Raw genomic sequence first — 18,048 nt, forward strand, 5'->3', positions numbered from 1 at the left:
GTATTTTATATGTATTTAACTTTTTATATTTGCGTTTTTGTATCTTTTAGATTAGCAACATAAGGAGTATTTGATATCTTTGTAACCTGTAACCTATTTTTAATTATATAATGTTTTATAGGTAATAAAACAATGAATTTAAAAGAAAAATAATAATACAATTTCTGTACATACACGTCAAATTGTCAAAAAAATGTATATAAATAAGTTGCCTCAATACTTATACAGATTAATAAGTACATAGTGAGTACAGAGCAGACATTACACAATCAGACATTGACATTTGACAATGGCAGTTCAACGGAATATTGTTATTTGTGAATAATTTTCCATTTTCCTTTAACTTTTCTGAAATGTGACGTTACAATTTACAATTTAATCTTTCAAATATAAGAATATTTAATACACAACGTACATTAATATTATTTTTCTGTTATAATATTGGGGTTTATTCATTATCTTAAACTCTTTGTTGTGAATACGTTACCTAAAACAAACAATTCACTTGTTTATGTCATTGGTTTTAATATTAAATCCAACATTAAGTATTCAGACCTTCTTATTACTGGCTATAACGCTAAAAAACCTTACATTTAAACGTATACGTCTCCGAACGAAAAATGTTTAAAAAACCAACTTCAGGCAAGCGAACCAATCTATCTCAGGTGAGTCATTGTGATTGTTGATTAGTAATGTTAGTTTAAAAGATTTCATCCGGTTTCATTTCATAATGGCCTATTTATAGCACATGAGTTGTTTAAATTATAAATTACAGTATCAATGTTGTTATAAATATCAGATATTAAATTATGTGATAAACTTAACAGCTGATTTGTTTGTAAACAGAACTTGCTACCTGAACCTTAACAATTTTTTTTGTGTACATATTTTTAAATAAAAAAATATGGGTATATAACTATATACAATAAACAAACAATATTATTAAAAAAAATAAGCAGTATGTACCTTAAATATTTAGAAATGCATTTAAATAAATAATGAGTAATGTTGCTTATTTTAATAATTTATATATATGTCTAGATAGACTTTCAAAGCTGAGAATGTGTCGAAAAAAGTGGTCAACTGTTGATCCCTGAGTATATATAAAGTATTCTTTTACAGTTTGGTCTCTTAGATATACCAGATGTGGATGATGCAGATGAACCAATGGATCTATCGGATGATGATGTAGACCTTGAAGCAGAATTGGCAGCTATCAGCGGTGGTAAAAAACCTCGACCCAGAAAACCTGCACCTACAGCTCCTGCTGACCTAGATGCTATGATAGCAGCTAGTTTGAAAGACATCCCTTCTGATGAAGATGTTTCAGGTTTTCATCTTATTTCATATATAAATATCATTTTCCATTTCATCTTGATCTCTCCCATTGACTCAAAAATAGAGAAGAAAAATATTATTATACAAACATGCATACATGTTACATATTAAAAGCTTAAAAATAATATTACTGTATGAAATATATAAAATAGTGTTAGGTAATATATAACTAGAATACTGTATAATAATACGTTCGACAGAGAAGTATGGAAGAAGACATGCTGCACCGACCCCAAGTAAAATTGGGATGAGGCCAGGAGAATGATGAGAATGATGACTAAGAGTTTTTTTTTAGGGTTTTATATAATTAATAGAATTTGTTCTTTTTGCTCTTCGTTCGTTTTTTTTTAAAAGTGATTGATGCTTAAATGTAGCATTACGATTTATGTTTGCACATATATTATGTGTTTTGATGTCCTTTTTGTTAGATGCGATTATTATGATGCTAAACTTTTATTACAAAATTGAGTTATACACAAACTACAATGGTTTGTAATTACATACATGTGATATATCTAATATTTACAGTTTTTTTTTTATTTTGTCGTCTTCTATCAATTTCTTTATCAGTCATTATTTAACAGGTTCATTCTCATTTATTACAACCAGTTTATATCATTTAAAGTAACTAATCTTAAATTATAACCATATTGCTATTTTTAGGTGACGAAGATGATCCAGACTTACTCAATGAATTGCAAGAGCTTGCTATAGATGATGAAGATACTCCTGTAGAGCGCCCACGCACTAATCGCCCTGCGCCTCCACCGCCTTCCGGCAGCGAGAATAGTACAGTAACACTGCTACAGGAAAGACTATCTAACTATACACTAGCTGAAAAAACGGCCAAGGCAAATGGGGAGAGCAGCCGAGCTAGAAGGTAACATCCATTTGTATTTGTTTTGCACACTTATTATTCTAGATTATAAGTGAAAGTTATTTTATGTTAATATGATTATGTTATAATATATAAAACAATAAGAAATAATGCTACTTCACATAGAGTTCTTGTTTATCATGTTGCCTAAGTGGCATAAGGTGTAACAAGCGTTTCATATAAAAGAGCATGCTCTTAAGCAAGGCAGAATGTCATTTGTGAGCATCCTATATTAATTTCTGTTAAAAGTAAAATCATTAACAACTAATATAAATCAATAACAAATATTGTAGTTTCAAAATTAGTTTCTCTATTAAATTTTTCATTCTTGCATCTTCATATGGAGGTCTAGAAATAAGTGAGCATGTGCTACTTACATAGCATTTTATGCCTAAATTTTTGTTAAATTTTATTCCTCAGATTCAATCGAGGTATCAAAACTCTGAACGATCTTCTGAAGCAGGCAAAGGCCGGAAGAGCTATCAAGGACGAGGATATACCTCCTCCCGTCAGCATCGGCAAGTCCTCGGACGCTCAACCAGCACCCAGCGCGCCAGCGCCCGCGAGTGACCCCGACCCCGCGCCGCTGCCCCCCCCACGCTCGTCGTCCGCGCGGCCCGCGCCGCCCGCGCCCCCCGCGCGCGCCCGCTCGCCGCCCGAGCCCAGGGAGCCGCCGCCGCCCCCACCCGTGCTCGATGACGTGGATCCTGCGAAATCTGAAGGGTTAAAATTCATTTTGAGTGAGTGTTTCGCCACTATGTGTGTACTTGATTTCCTGTACAATTATCAAAATAATTCGAATTATAGAGATTATTTGTCTATAGGTTCTAACTGTGATTTTTATGAATGTCCTGAATTAGGTACCTAAAAATATAGACTCTGGTGTACTTGTAGAAGAAAAAACGAACAATAACAAAAAGTGTGGAAAACAACAACAGCCTGCCTTCAGTTAGGTTATAAATGATATCAATTTCTGTTTATAGAGCGGCAGGAAGAATTCAAAGCTGCCGCGCTGGCAAGTAAACACGCGGGCGAGAAAACGATGGCGTTAGAATACTTGAAGGTGGTGAAACAGTTCGACATCGTGATCGAGGCATACAAGTCCGGTCAAGATATGGATCTAAACGAACTGCCCACACCGGAGACCATCGCCTCAGCATTCAGAGACCAGCAGAAGGAAGAGGACCAGACTCAACATTCTGCGGGTGAATAATTTAACTTGTTATAACTGATGAAGATGAAATGCTTAAGATGTTTTGTTTAAATCTATAAACTAAAGTTTTATTTGTTATTAACAAATCACTAACAAAAAAACGAATACATATATTTACATTATTACATACCATAGAAACTATTAACAAATAAATAATGTTCATCCTACTTTTACATCTAAAGTCTCGATCGATTGTGGTGGAAATTTATAACAAGTATAGAGCTTGTGAATATCACAGGCCTTTATATAATACTAGATGCGCTAAAAACGAAGACTAATGTCATATAGTCTGAGAGCATTTTATACGGTCTTATTTCTCACCATAAATTTAAGATGATACGATTGTTATAACATAATAATAATTAGTAATTTATTTGATCGTTACAGTTAAGTATAATAGCGATAGATTTACAAGTGCGAAAGTATTTTATTAAATTAACAGATTATACCGATTATGTAAAAAAAATGTCTATGGGTACCAATAAATAATTAATTAAAATTGTCATTGAACTTTTTACAAAAATATAAATTATTTATTAAAATGACAAATCACAGAGTTAAATAAAAAAATATTTATTGACGTAATATATGTTGAATTATAATCATATATATATAGATATGTTAGAGTTTATACAATCCATATCAAACGAATAAAAATTACAAGTGTAGTATGACAAAATTAATAAATATGACAACAAAAGCATTTACATGGCAAACACATCTCAGCGAGTCATTAGTTTCACATAAAGATGATTATTCCAAGATATTAAAGTTTACTTTTTAACGACCGCCTAAACACTATTTTTAAAATATACATTAAAGCGGCAACTTTGGAAATGGTGTTGCCCATTGCAATATTATTATACTTTAATTGTCGGCTTATCTATGCCTACAGCCTATTTTTGGGATGCATGACTTTGGTGATAATATGTATTTTAAGTAGTATATAACTATATAATTACTTGTATGTATTAATAACTGTCCTCTGAAATGTTTAAAGTAATCATAATATTAGGTTTCAGTTATATTTTTAAATAATAAAAAAGAGGGAATTTTTCGACCAATTTATTGCTAAAAACATATTTATAGTACACAGTAAACAGTAGCACTTTTTAAGTTAAAACAATTTTGCAACTGATAATATATTTATTTAAATAGTATATACTTATGTACTTGAACAGCATAGAATTATAATTACGAAATTATCGCAAGAACGCACGACTTACTGTTTTGCACAGAGAACCAATAGGCTTTGTGAAGTCGAATCAGTTATGCCAAATGCGTTTTATACAAGCCGCTTAATTCAATTTAATTTTAAAATGCAAAATATCAAATCACGGACAACCGTAATCTGTTTGTCCTTATAGAAGAAAATTAATAGCGTAACTAAATTTTGCACAATCCACTCACGAGAACCCTCTTACCTGGCCCTTCTCTATCCGATGCTGCTGTGTATCTTCATTCGACCTTTTGTGTGAATTCCCTTCCCCCCGGGGACCCCCCCACCAATAGCAACAGTTCCTCTACACAATTCAACTATGTACTGTCATTTGTGTTATTTTATTCGTGTGATGTTTTATGTAATTGGTGTGTTAAATAAATAAATAATAATAATTTGTGTTTTTTACTTAATACTAATTACATAAATAAGTCGTCACTATCAGCTTATATGACTTTTTCAATCTATTAGTTACCTTACATCAATACGTCAGTGCCTTAAAGGAGACGTAACATTTTCTATTTGACTTATTGATAATGAAAGAAATAGCGTACATCTTAAATTACTAAGCACTGCTTTAGGTGGCTCAATCCACCTGTCCTCTTGGTATGCCTTGTCAAATTTTGGTGATAAGAAAATCGTGGCTATATATATTACAGAACCAGCACCAGAGCCAGTCCCTGAACCAGCTGGATTGATAACGGCGTCCACTGTTGATGAGGCTCTACGACAGAGGCTTGCATGCTTCCAGGTAGACAGTTTTACATAGAATATTTAAATTTAATAAGTGAACGAATTCGATACGTAATAATAAATAATTATTACATTGAATACTTGTGTAGTAATGAAAAAAAAAAGTACTTCAGGTACAGTTGACAAAACAGATTTTTAAATGACATATGATGAATTGCCTTTTTTTTAATTTAAACCTAACAAGATGAGCAAAGGTAGTTAGTGAAAACACCAGGCTGATAATAAATATATAATCTTAAACTGAGTTTATTTTATACTATTTGTTTTAAACGATAGCAACAAGAATCAAAAGCGAAGGAAGACGGGAACACGTCGAAAGCTCGTCGAATGGGAAGAATCGTGAAGCAATACCAGGACGCTATCAAACTTCATAATGCAGGGAGACCCATACCCGTGGATGAACTCCCTACTCCCAATGGGTACGCACCCATACCCACTGAGGGGGTAAGTACTTATACTATCATAGCAGTCCATTATTCATGATTCAATGACATGTGTTGCCATCAGCGTTGCAGAACTATCGATAGTTTGACCATCGATAGTTGACCTCGAAAACTATTCAGGATATCGATAGTACTATCGATAGTATCGTTTTGATCAATACTATCGATAGTATCGCTAGCTCTCTGTAAGCAATACTATTGTTAGCAGCAATACTATTGACACTATCGATAGTGTCGATAGTTTGGACTATGAATAGTTTAGGTTAAAAGTAATGGTTTTTGCAATACTGTCGATAGTATTGCTCATGGGGAGCTATCGATACTATCGATAGTATTGACACGTGACAATAGTATCGATAGACTATCGATAGTGGACTATCGATATGCAATACTAGTTGCCATGTGAAATATGATTTTGTTGACTACTAACTGGTATATATAATCTAAGACAATTAAAAGAAAAAGGTGTTTCCATTAATTCAAAATAAATAGACATTGACTTTAAGAGGCTGTTGGGGATATAAATAAAATAAATAATATATAATTACAAGGTGTATATGATTACAGTCTCACGCATCGCCGAGTAAACCGGCACCGGCAGCTCCGGCTCCGGCTCCATCACCAGCCCCGTCATCAGTGCCGGCGTCTCCGGCCGCAGAGGCTCGTCCGTCTGGGCAGTCGACCCGCTACCAGAAGCAGCTGGCCCTGTTGCTGCATCGACAGAAGCAATTCAAGGAGGCTGCTATAATGGCAAAGAAGGACGGTTAGTGATGAAGTTTTACTCCTTCGGTGTAATTAAAAATAGTTTTTAATTGTATACAAATAATTAAAAGTAATAGCACTCACTGATAAATTAAACAAACATACTTTAAATTTATACTAAAATAAATATTGCAAAATAAGTGAAGGTGTGAAGTTATCTATTTCGAGTGACTTGACACTTAATGTCCGGTGTAGCGAGCAACTTCATGATGTCATTTTCTCAATGCCGTCTGCATTACTTGTGCTTATAAAATTATTGTATCTCTGTCAGTTAACTTCACGTTAACAGGGGCTTATGGAGGAGAGGGGGGAGGGAGGAGAGGGTGTATGGTGTAAATAAATAACGATAACAATGTGATCAAATGTACAGACAATACAATCATAGGATCACTCAAAGGTGACAAGAATTTGAAAACAATCGGTTTTTGGTTTGCTTGGTAAATATTCTCTAACATTTCGCATTCGAAACTCTTACGAGACAACTTCGACTGTCTTTTTAGTTTTTATTTTATCTGTTAGTTAATAGTTATAAAACTTGTGAAATGTATCATTCGTTTGACAAATATCGTTAAATCTAGAGATAGAAGAAACAATAACAATGAATATATTAGTATGAAATCGTACGAGAGATTACATGGAATATGTCAACAGGTGATATAGAGCAGGCGAAGGAGTACTTGCGAACCGCGAAGGGCTTCGACTCCGTCATAGAGGCGGCTCGCGGAGGCCTCGCCGTGGACTTCAAGTCGCTGCCCTTGCCGCCCACCGACAAGAAACGGATCGAGGACACGTGAGTCAAATTCTACCTTCAATCTTAAATAAGCTGATGGGGAGTTGTCTATTCTAACCACGAGACTGACATTTTGGATGTACTTGCAATTATTTCATTTATTGATCATCGAAACTCCATCGGCATATTCGCAAACTATTTTAGAAGCAGCTTATAATAAGAAACTTAAACTACCAATTTAAATAATGAAAAAAAATACATGAACAATGAGATAAAAGAACATTAACTAATACTAAAAAAAAAGTAAAAAAAATTTTTTTCTCTAATTAAGCAAAGAGTTTCAGACGACCTCCGTGGTCGAGTAGTGTGTACACCGGTTTTCATGGGTACGCCACTCCGAGGTCTCGGGTTCGATTCCCGGCCAAGTCGATGTAGAAAAAGATCATTAGTTTTCTATGTTGTCTTGGGTCTGGGTGTTTGTGGTACCGTCGTTACTTCTGATTTTCCATAACACAAGTGCTTTAGCTACTTACATTGGGATCAGAGTAATGTATGTGATGTTGACCAATATTTATTTATTCTTAAAACTATTGCAATAATGGCAATCATAGAATCTAAGATGTTCTTCTTGATATATTTCGACGTAAAAATGCCATATTTCGAGCCAAAGTAAGAGCATTCTTTTTCTGTGGAAGTTGAGCGCTTACTCCACGCCGCTACGTTGTGGGTTGTAAGATTATATACATGTGGTAGAATAGTAGGGGTAATATGTATCTACTTGGTTTTATAACCATATTTATCTCTTTTGCCTCTAAACCTATTCCTTGGTGATAACAGGAACCCTTTGGCCATCAAATCGCATCAAAATCTACATATTGCCACACAAAAATATACTCCGGCTTGGAAAAGTACTATGACCTTTTTCTATATAAACCGGGTAGGGATTTGACTGCACCTGATGGTAAGTGGTAGTGGAGTCCAAATGCGGCCAGTACAGTCTGGGAGAATTAACTGCACTAGTCGCTCTCGCCATGCCGACCCGCAAGATGCCTCTTTACGCCTCGTTTGTAGGAACCCAAGTTATAAGAACACGTGTTCTGATAGAGAATTCTATTTGGCAGTGCGATAAGGTAAAATGTTGCCAAATTTCTTCGTGCGCGATGGAATTGATGTCAAAGTTAGGCGGTGACATCGTGAGACAGCACGCTTAAAGTAGTTGTGAAGGAAAGAGAAAGCAGGAATTAGAGATAATAGTTCCTCAGAGCACTCACCGTGATACAGTCGACAGGAACCGCTGAGCGCTCTTATCTTCGTTTGTGACCTTCACGCCGTCAATAATGCGGACCGCACGTCCCTGCAACCGATTCAAGGCTACAATTTCAAACTATATAAAGAGGCACTTATTTTTACATTTTCACGAATTATAAACTGATTAATGCCTACAAGTGTTGATGATGTCGCACTGAAATATTCAAAGCTCTTTGAGTCACCATTTCGATATTTATAGTATGATACGTATTTAGTGAGATAATCAAAATTTCCAGTTTCGACGTGATATCAAACGAAGACTGCGGTCCACCAGACGACTCTGCCATCAGCTTGGACGATGAAGATGTAATGACTCGCCTCCACCAGCAGCTAACGAGCCAGCTAAAGCTCTGCCTGACCAACAGAGACCACTACAAGGCGATGGGAAATATCGCTGAGAGCAATCGCTTCGAGCATCTCGCTGTCACTGTCAAACAGGACTTAGACGTCGTGAAAGTGGCCAAGAGGTATGGGATAAACGACTCTATTATTCTTGGGATAAAATTCATTTTAAGTTTTCTGTACCGTTGGATGTATTATGTTGTTATGATATATATAATTGTTATTGCTTTGAAAAGTTTATATTACTTTTCTTACTTGCAATGATTATATTTTAAGTTAATTAATAAGAATGTGGCAATAAAATACTTTTAAATGTATGCCCTATTAACCTTATATTTACGTGTTCCATGTGATTTGCTACTAAGAATTCTTGATTAATATATATTTATTTATTTTAATTTATTTAGTTTCAAATTTCAAGGTTATTCAGGTTCTCGACCAATGATATCGCGGTAATTCGATGACCAGTGTTTCATATTTTTCCTTTGTGCTTTAATTATTGAAATGGATTATAGATCATACTTTTAATTTTAATATAATAATTTGATATATCAATGTTTCAGTCTAGGTGAGAACCCGCCGAAATTCCATTACGAGAACCGTAAGTTTTCGGTAATACAATGCAATACGGACCTTAACGAGAACGACTTAGAGCTGACAATCGTGCGCGGGATAGCGTACAACGTTCCCAACCCTAAAGAAGTGGACACATATGTGAAGTTCGAATTTCCATATCCGCAAGTAAGTTATATTCCAGTGGTTAAAACGTGTGCGTCTAAACCGATGCTTGCGGGTTACCCCAGGCAGGCACCACTGACTTTTCATGTACTTAATTTGTGTTTATAATTCATCTCGTGCTCGGCGGTGAAGGAAAACATCGTGAGGAAACCTGCATGTGTCTAATTTCAACAAAATTCTGCCATATGTCTATCCACCAAGCCCGCATCGGAGCAGCGTGGTGGAATATGCTCCAAGCCTTCTCCTCAAAAGGAGAATCTAAGGACTTTACGGGCTGTTAATGTTGGCTCATTGGCTTGGCTTCGTAAAAAAATACTAGTTGTAACTTTTTGTTGCATCAAATTAGATTGGATGAATGCTACTCATAAAACGCCTAACAATTTCTAGGAAGCTCCAGTCTCGGATAGGACCCAGCTGATCAAGGACACGAACAGCCCGCAGTACTCAGCTGTCTTCAATTTGGCCATACAGCGGAGTGCGAGGCCCTGCTTGAGGGTGTTCAAGCGACATGGCATTAAATTTGAAGTTTACTCCAGGGGGTAAGATAACTACTAATTAATTTTAACTAGCACACGCGGACCATGCTCAAAAGTAAACACTTACAATGTAAGTTAATTTTTAAATAAGTGTTTGGAATATATCATATTAGTAAAAAGTTAATTATGTCTATGTCAAAATCTCATTCTTTTTCATTAGATAGTCTATGCTATGTAAGAGTAGACGCTACGCCGAGGAACTCTTAACTAAGAATCAGTATATAGTGTGTGTAAAAAATAAGCCCCAGCGAATCCTTATATTACCAGAATGTGTAGAACTGGACAGAGAGTCAGTAGTTACTCTAGAATATTTAGTAATTTCGGTTACTCTTATATTATGGTACCATCAAGCTTATTGCGACCACAGCGTAAAGAAAAATTACAAGAAGGCCTGCCCTACACTCGCTTAGGTCGTACGCGGGTTTACCATCTAAATTTGAGAGACGTGCTCATTGTGTTATTTAGTTATGATTTGACTGTTTTGTCATTTCATAATAAAAATACATATTATATACCTGTTGCCGAGACCCTACATTCATGTACTGATAGAAAAATAAAAAAAAAACGATAGTAAACGACGAAAAGCGGTATTTCGAGATTTTAAACGCGACGGCCCCCTCGTAGTTACTATATAACTGGGTTTGAATATCGAAGATATGACATTGACCTGATTTTGCAGTCACGTTTTGAATTTTATATTTACATAGTTAGAAAGATTAATATTTGTGTTATTAGCGCTTTTGGATCAATAGTCAATGTTTATAAGAGAAAATTGTTGACGTGTTCATTTGAAAAGCGTTTGTGGGATAATCATTACTCTCACGCATCAAATCTCTATATGATTTAATGGTGCGTTGTAATGTTGTATTAATGTTGGAATGATCTTCTAGGAAGGATGTCGTATTGATAGCTCATCGTATTCCAGCCTGAATATTTAAAGGGATAACTTTGAAATATATATATTAAATCTATCATATATGTATTTATGGTGATGCCATCTGACCGGTTTCGGTCACGGCGTCCAAACTCTACTGAGACCAGCCAGCTATGCAGGACATATAGCGTACGAGTGTATACGCAAACACAGGGACGCTCTCTCCCTCACACTCATGATCCGATCGGACGGCGAATCCGACACGACCAGAAAGAGTTCAGATGCAGATCTTCCTGAGGCACAGATATGAGGGAGTCTACATTCTTCCAATTTCCAGACCTCTGTTATTGAGAGTTTTTCGATAGAAATACTCAATAACTTTTTATCGGCCCGACCTGAAGCTTAAATCCAGAACCTCGGGTTCTGCGGTCTTATAACAAGCTACTAAACTAACGAGGCAGTCAACTATAATATCCTTTGAAATTAATGTTTGTTTTGTCGAACCAAGTTGAGGGAATGTCTTTTTAGAATTTGGAAGAGATTAATTTGATTATTTCTGTCTTATGTCTAGACTACTATTTTCGTAGTAAAAATTCGTATTATCTATTCGAATCTACTATTTCTCTACTGCGCGATTAGGGTGAAAAAAAAGCCATAAAATGTTCTACTAACTAATTGTATATAAGTCGACAATTCCAAGTTTTGGTTTGCACTAATTTGTACTATGATTTCAAAATTACATATTGTTGTAGAGATATAACTTTAGAGCATGAAACCTGGCATGGAATAATCACTCCCTTTTTAACTATATTTGTATATTGTAATAGTTTCTTCTTTTTTTTATCTATAGTAGTATTTAACTTGTAGAAGTCAACATAGTTAAGTAGTACAGTAGTACTCAATTATATGGGTTATTATTCGCCTATGTAGACCACACCAGATATTTAGAGAAGTTTAGATACCGCATGTTCTTTAGACAATATGAAAACCCCGCGTGTCCTCTTTTATACCTACGGTGACGTCACCCCAGCCATACTTGAACATTATTTAAAATCAATTACGGCTATCTGAGCGACAAAATTGCTTACCAATTGCAGGTAACTCGATTTACTAACTTTAGAAGAGTTTTTTTTTACAGTTTATAAAGTTACAAATACATGCACATTCTATGACAGTTTTCTCGCCTGTGACGTAACTTGGGTATTTATTAACTCTGATAAATCAAAATAATCAAAATGTACTTTATTCAAGAAGGCATTTTTGAATCGTCATTTAACAAACTATATTAAGTGAAGCTACCACCGGTTCGGAAAGCACATTTTACCGAGAAGAACCGGCAAGAAATTCAGTATTTAAATATAAGAATAAATAATTTTGTGGATTAAATGTTAGCATTATATGACTAAATTGAAAATAGCTTTTCAAATATGGGCAATCGTCATCGTTTAAAGTCATCTCACGTTCGGTTATAAAATATCTTCCATGCAATCGCTATTAAAAAGTGTTGTACAAACTCCAATTTTTTTCTACTACTATGGAACTCTCTCCGGAGCAGTTAAAAAAAAGTTCAAGTTATTCGTTGGTTTGCTTTTTGGTATAAATGTCTATGGATGTTATCATACAATGTTATCAACTGTATTTTCTCCAGTGTCTAATTGTCTATGTATGTAATTTTTTTTTAGTTCTTTATTATAAAAATGCCGTGCGTTAGATAGATTACCCAGAGGGTAGAAATAAGTAAAAAATCTGTACATTTTATGCATATTTACATTATTTATGGAGATGCTTATGTGCTATCTGGAATGTTCGCAACTTTGTATATAAGTTTAACGCCTAGTGTCAATAAAGTCTAGTGTTATGGAATTCTCCGTTTTTTTTAATTATATATAAATGATCTTTTAATTAGATTGGTCATTTTACACCAAACTACTCGTTATTTTTTTTTAATTTATGATTTAAATTAAATATCATAAATATTTCTAATATGTTATTAAATAATCTTGAAATTATTACATTTCAATTATGGCAAATATATAATAACAGTGTCATATGACCAATCCTTTTAAGAATCATACGTCGGCGCCACACATTCCAAGTCCAACTCAGATAAAGTTTTAAGAAATGTCTAGCGCCGGTCTATTTTTTTCATTTCACTCACATTTCCTTGTACCCCATAGATCACGTAGCGCGTATGTTAATGCATGTGGCGTGTCGTATGTGGTATTTGTGGGTGGTAGCTTGGGTGGTGTGTGGCAGGTGTTGCAGCTCTAGCTCGTTGTGTTGCAGCGGATGGTTCAGCAAAGACACGCTGCTGGGGACCGTCACCGTCAAGCTGGCACCGCTGGAGACGCAGGTCACCATTCACGAGGCGTTCCCAGTGAGATGTTTTTTTAATTATATGCTATTAATTTTACCAAGAAATTGCCTATTATTGTTGTAAATTAACAAAATGTGTTATAATTTAAGCAACATTAAAATGAATAAAATTACTTTAAATTAATCGTCTATGCAATACAAATTAGCAGACAAATGGTAAGGGTAAACTAAATTATATTTAAATGGGACTTACTTGGACTAAATCGGAATACTATAGTACTGAGTATGTACTCCAGAGCTCAGAATCCTATCCCGTTGATGGAAAAAGTATGCTTTCCTTCTCATATAGTATACTAAAAAAGATAATACGCCTATGAACACAATTTTGTACTCCTTAATTATTTGCTTAGTTATTTCCTCTCTAGTTAACACTTAGTATAATTCAAAGTCGCTTCCGCCGTCTGTACGCCTAGATCTTTTAAACTACGCAACGCATTTTGTTGCGGTTTTCATCGATAAACGGAGTGAATCGAGAGGAAAGTTAATATGTATTATACATACGTGTCATAGAATAGGCAAGTTTTAACTTTCCCAGTCAGGATAAACTTTTTTTGTATGTCTTTTTTTTTCTTCTTCAATCTAAAAGTTGTACCCTTACTGGAGCCGCGTGAAGCCGATACGAATAGGTACTATATAAATGTATATAACATAATAGGCTATTTGACAATGCGAAAAATAAAGTGTCAATTATTGTAATCAGTATATATTGTGAGTTTAAAAATAGTTACTTATTAACGAAAGTTGAAAATAATAATTAATCTATTCAAAGATCCATAAATAAAAATGCATTTTTTTAAACGTTTGTCACGTGACACAAGACTCTCCTGATAGGTCGGGTTTACGATGACGTCACTTGCATGTTAACCTCGTCTGCCTACTGGATGCGGATTAAACGTGCCACAAATTACAATACAGGCAGGCGACGTCACCGACCCCATTGCAGCGCCATATTGTCAAAGTAGCGTTTTCGCGCGCTATTTAAATATGGAATTTTTAATTTGATATTTTTTAGCAAATATGTACTAGAATTAAAAAAAAAAACAACTTTAAAATGGGTTCCGTAACCTCTACTAAATAATATGAAATGGATTTTAAAAACCAGTCAAATAGCCTATTGAGTTCAATCGGTCGAACGGAGTCGCTAAGCGCGTGTGCCCGCTGACGCAGCTGATGGACGGGCGGCGCGCGGCGGGCGGCGCGCTGGAGCTGCGCCTGCGCGTGCGCGCGCCGCTGCTGCAGCACCACGTGCTGCACTCCAGCCACCGCTGGCTCGTCGTCGACCACTGAGCCGCGCCTGAGGTTGCAGCTGAGGCTCGAAGGTATTTCTCTGGGTCGATCTGGAGAGTGGAGTGGGTCTACTCGATATCTCGAAAATTTTGTTTTTAATATTGTAAATCCAGTTTACTCAAATTAAATCGTTTAATGATTCGTTTACTATCACTGTGTAAGATTATTTAAATTTATGCGTTTCTATAACGAGGAATTAAATTCTGTACTTAGTTCAACTTCGGAACTAAATTTGTGTGAAAGTTTGCGTCATAAACGATCATCTCAATCGAGATATTGTAATGAAAGTCGACTTTGAAATTTTACTTTGAAAATTATATAAAATATTTAGTCCTATATCTAGTATGTGTATATGTACGACTAGTATGTATTAATTTATATTTGTTACTTGTAAATATGTATTAAAATGTATATATATATAAAATTTAAAGCAATTGGTTATATAAAAAACATTATTTTTATATTTGTAATGGATCTGTGTAAAAACCCTTATAAGTATAAATACCCTTATAATTAAGTTTTTCTTTTTAATTATTTGATAATTGTTTTTAAGTCTAATATTTTTATTGCATTTCTTTAAATAATAGTAACTTAAAGACAGCTATGTAAAAAATAGGATAAAAATTACTTCTAAAACAGGTTTTTAATTTCAAATTAAATTATAAAAAGATAAAAATAATTCGGTGGCCCCGTTCTATAAGAATTAAAGGACAATTTTGAGTACGCAAACCTAATTTTGCAATTTGCTAAATTATTTAAAAAATAATAGCTTTATTTACGCTAAAACATTTAGTAGTGAAACTAATTTCCCATTAAGATTGCGTAGTTTTCTTTATAACATATGAAATATAACAAGTAAATTAATAAATATGTATTCTCAAATCGCAAGTGCGACGCAATTGTCGCTGGATCCCCCATTTTCGGAGTTAGTTTCCATAGTATAAGCTTAACATTACTATTAATACTAATAACTGATAATATTACGTAAAAATGCATATGTTATTACAAAATCTGTTCATTTAGTATGTTGTATTTATTGTGAATACCAAAATATTTATTGATATAGGCCCTTTTAACACTAGGCCACTAAATTGATGAGCTTGAGTTATCTTTGTAAAATGTGCAGATTCATTTAAAATATAAATTACATATATATGTTATAATCTTTTTAACATAACATGGGTATGGTTATTGGTTATGTTTGATTAAATAACAATTAAAATCAAATTAAATTTAATTTCACGAATATTGTATTGTGAAACTGTTAAAATAAGAATTACAAAAATTGATTTGGAGTTTATATATTAAGAGAGCAATGGTTTATAGAGTAAAACGACGCAGGTTCGATTCTGACCCCCTGGGTTATTGTCCCCCCCCCCCTCGCACAAGCTTTAAGCTTAATTCATTAAAGTGAGGTCAACGCCTCAGTAGCAACCTACTAATTAAAAAATTGCCCAGTCACATTTCTTTTATATGTTAGTATTTAAAAACTTATAAGTTGGAATAATTAGGTAGAATTAACTACAGATTGGATAAATGAATTATAGCCGTATTTTCGTTTTATAAAAATTCTCATAATTTTTAATTGCAAAATATCCACACTGTTTGTAAATCATTATAATAATAGTTTATTGGTTTAAAGTGTCTATTTGCTTATGTTATGGTTGTAGATATTGTTAATTTAATTACCAAATATAAAATATATGTACGTTGAAAATGAAAAGGTGAAGTTTTATTATAACCCTCTCTATCTGTTGTATTAAAAGACGAAGTAGTAACATTAGTCTCTCTTTCTTTTATCTCTCGTATAATAAACTAAAAATCATTAATAGAAATTGACAAGAGTTTGCAGTTCGTGCAAAATAATTTAAAATTGATTCTAAAAAAAAGGTATGTATTGATATTGGCTATATCATGCATACCTTGGATCAATAAACTAACTACTATAAATTTCCCACTGCTGGGCTAAGGCCTCCTCTCCATTTGAGGAGAAGAATGCGGGTTGGTGAAATACACATGTGGCAGAATTTCTTTGATTGACACATGCAGGTTTCCTTGCGATGTTTTCCTTCACCGCCGAGCGTAAGATGAATTATAAACACAAATTAAGCACATGAAAATTCAGTGGTGCTTGCCTGGGTTTGAACCCGAAATCATCGGTTAAGATGCACGTATTCTAACCTCTGGGCCCTCTCGGGTCAATAAACAATATTTGATTGGCTTTAATAAAATCTTACAAGTATTTTTGAATTAATCGTTACCATCGGCTTGAATGCATTTTACCTTATTCTACATCTGCATTTTTTATGTTAAAAAAAAAGCTTTATTTTTTACCCTTTGATGTGTCAATGATATATGTGAAGGCACATTTTAATTTATTTATAAATGAAGAAAATATATATAATTTTAGATCAAAGATTTTACAGAACGAAAAAAATAAAATCTGTCAATGAAAATAAAAACCACATTATTAATAGTCATCTGTGAAATAAATTAAATCAATATTTCTTTTTTTTTTTTATTTGGAACTTATAACAAGCAATAACAAATTTGTCTTTGGTTATAAATATAAATTCTACTAAGTATAACCAAGGCTATTTTTGACATACGCTAAAGCTTAAAAGGTAAATTAATAATAACACAATTAGTCTAATGTAACGTGTCGCGCTGAAAACGTTTCAACGCCATACACAATATACAATTATTTATCTGTATAATTAATTTATATCGTGTCACCTATGCCAGAGGTGCTGTCCTTCAAAGAGTTAATTTTTTTTTAACCGTGCGTGAGCAAAGGCATTACTTACCAAGCGTTAATTAAAAAAGATTGGTAAATTAATGTTGATGTACAAAAATGTAACTAAAATGATTTTCATGAGGTCATTGGTTCATAGTAACGAATTAATATAATACATACAGACCAAGTTTCATTTAAAAACTTATTAAGCTCGCCTTGACATTGACACATTACCGGTAGTTATTTTAATGAGGAAATTAATTTGAATTTTAGTTATTTAGAGGCCAATTAAGCGAAAAACAGTTAGTGTCATGACATTTTATAGGATTTTTCTTTTTATAACGTTGAATTATTATATGTATTTGAATATTGTGATAATAATATCAAAAATATTGATCAAAATTAAGAGATTATCTTTGATTTCACAAATTACTGTATTTTATTTTTCCATTTTAAAATATATTGTACGAAACAAAAAAAATTGAATTTACATAAAAAAAATTGAAAAAGTAGAG

General features: G+C 33.9%; 1 protein-coding gene across 2 annotated transcripts; it reads left to right on the plus strand.

The window, feature by feature from the left end:
• Positions 1–293: 293 nt before the first annotated feature.
• LOC125076829 (coiled-coil and C2 domain-containing protein 1-like) lies at positions 294–15,232 on the plus strand. Of its 2 annotated transcripts, none has more exons than XM_047688528.1 (14): positions 294–665; positions 1,123–1,330; positions 2,002–2,218; positions 2,636–2,955; positions 3,199–3,420; positions 5,307–5,398; positions 5,677–5,844; positions 6,411–6,606; positions 7,257–7,395; positions 8,880–9,110; positions 9,549–9,726; positions 10,111–10,262; positions 13,390–13,510; positions 14,677–15,232. In XM_047688528.1, exons 1-14 carry the CDS (start codon positions 621–623, stop codon positions 14,794–14,796), a joined length of 2,409 nt encoding a protein of 802 aa, XP_047544484.1. In that variant the 5' UTR covers positions 294–620; the 3' UTR covers positions 14,797–15,232. The 2 variants fall into 2 exon arrangements, with proteins under 2 accessions (XP_047544484.1, XP_047544485.1); XM_047688529.1 differs by having other exon boundaries at positions 295–665; positions 13,420–13,510; positions 14,677–15,229.
• Positions 15,233–18,048: the final 2,816 nt, after the last annotated feature.

This window comes from Vanessa atalanta, chromosome 3 (assembly GCF_905147765.1).
Source record: "Vanessa atalanta chromosome 3, ilVanAtal1.2, whole genome shotgun sequence".
Classification (NCBI taxonomy): domain Eukaryota; kingdom Metazoa; phylum Arthropoda; class Insecta; order Lepidoptera; family Nymphalidae; genus Vanessa; species Vanessa atalanta.

Bases quoted from the DNA above. Each gene is read 5' to 3' on its own strand.
- LOC125076829 (XM_047688528.1), top strand. From the start codon at position 621: ATGTTTAAAAAACCAACTTCAGGCAAGCGAACCAATCTATCTCAG. The intron at 2,219-2,635 runs GTAACATCCATT...TTTATTCCTCAG, and splicing joins GAGAGCAGCCGAGCTAGAAG to ATTCAATCGAGGTATCAAAA. The intron at 6,607-7,256 runs GTTAGTGATGAA...ATATGTCAACAG, and splicing joins TATAATGGCAAAGAAGGACG to GTGATATAGAGCAGGCGAAG.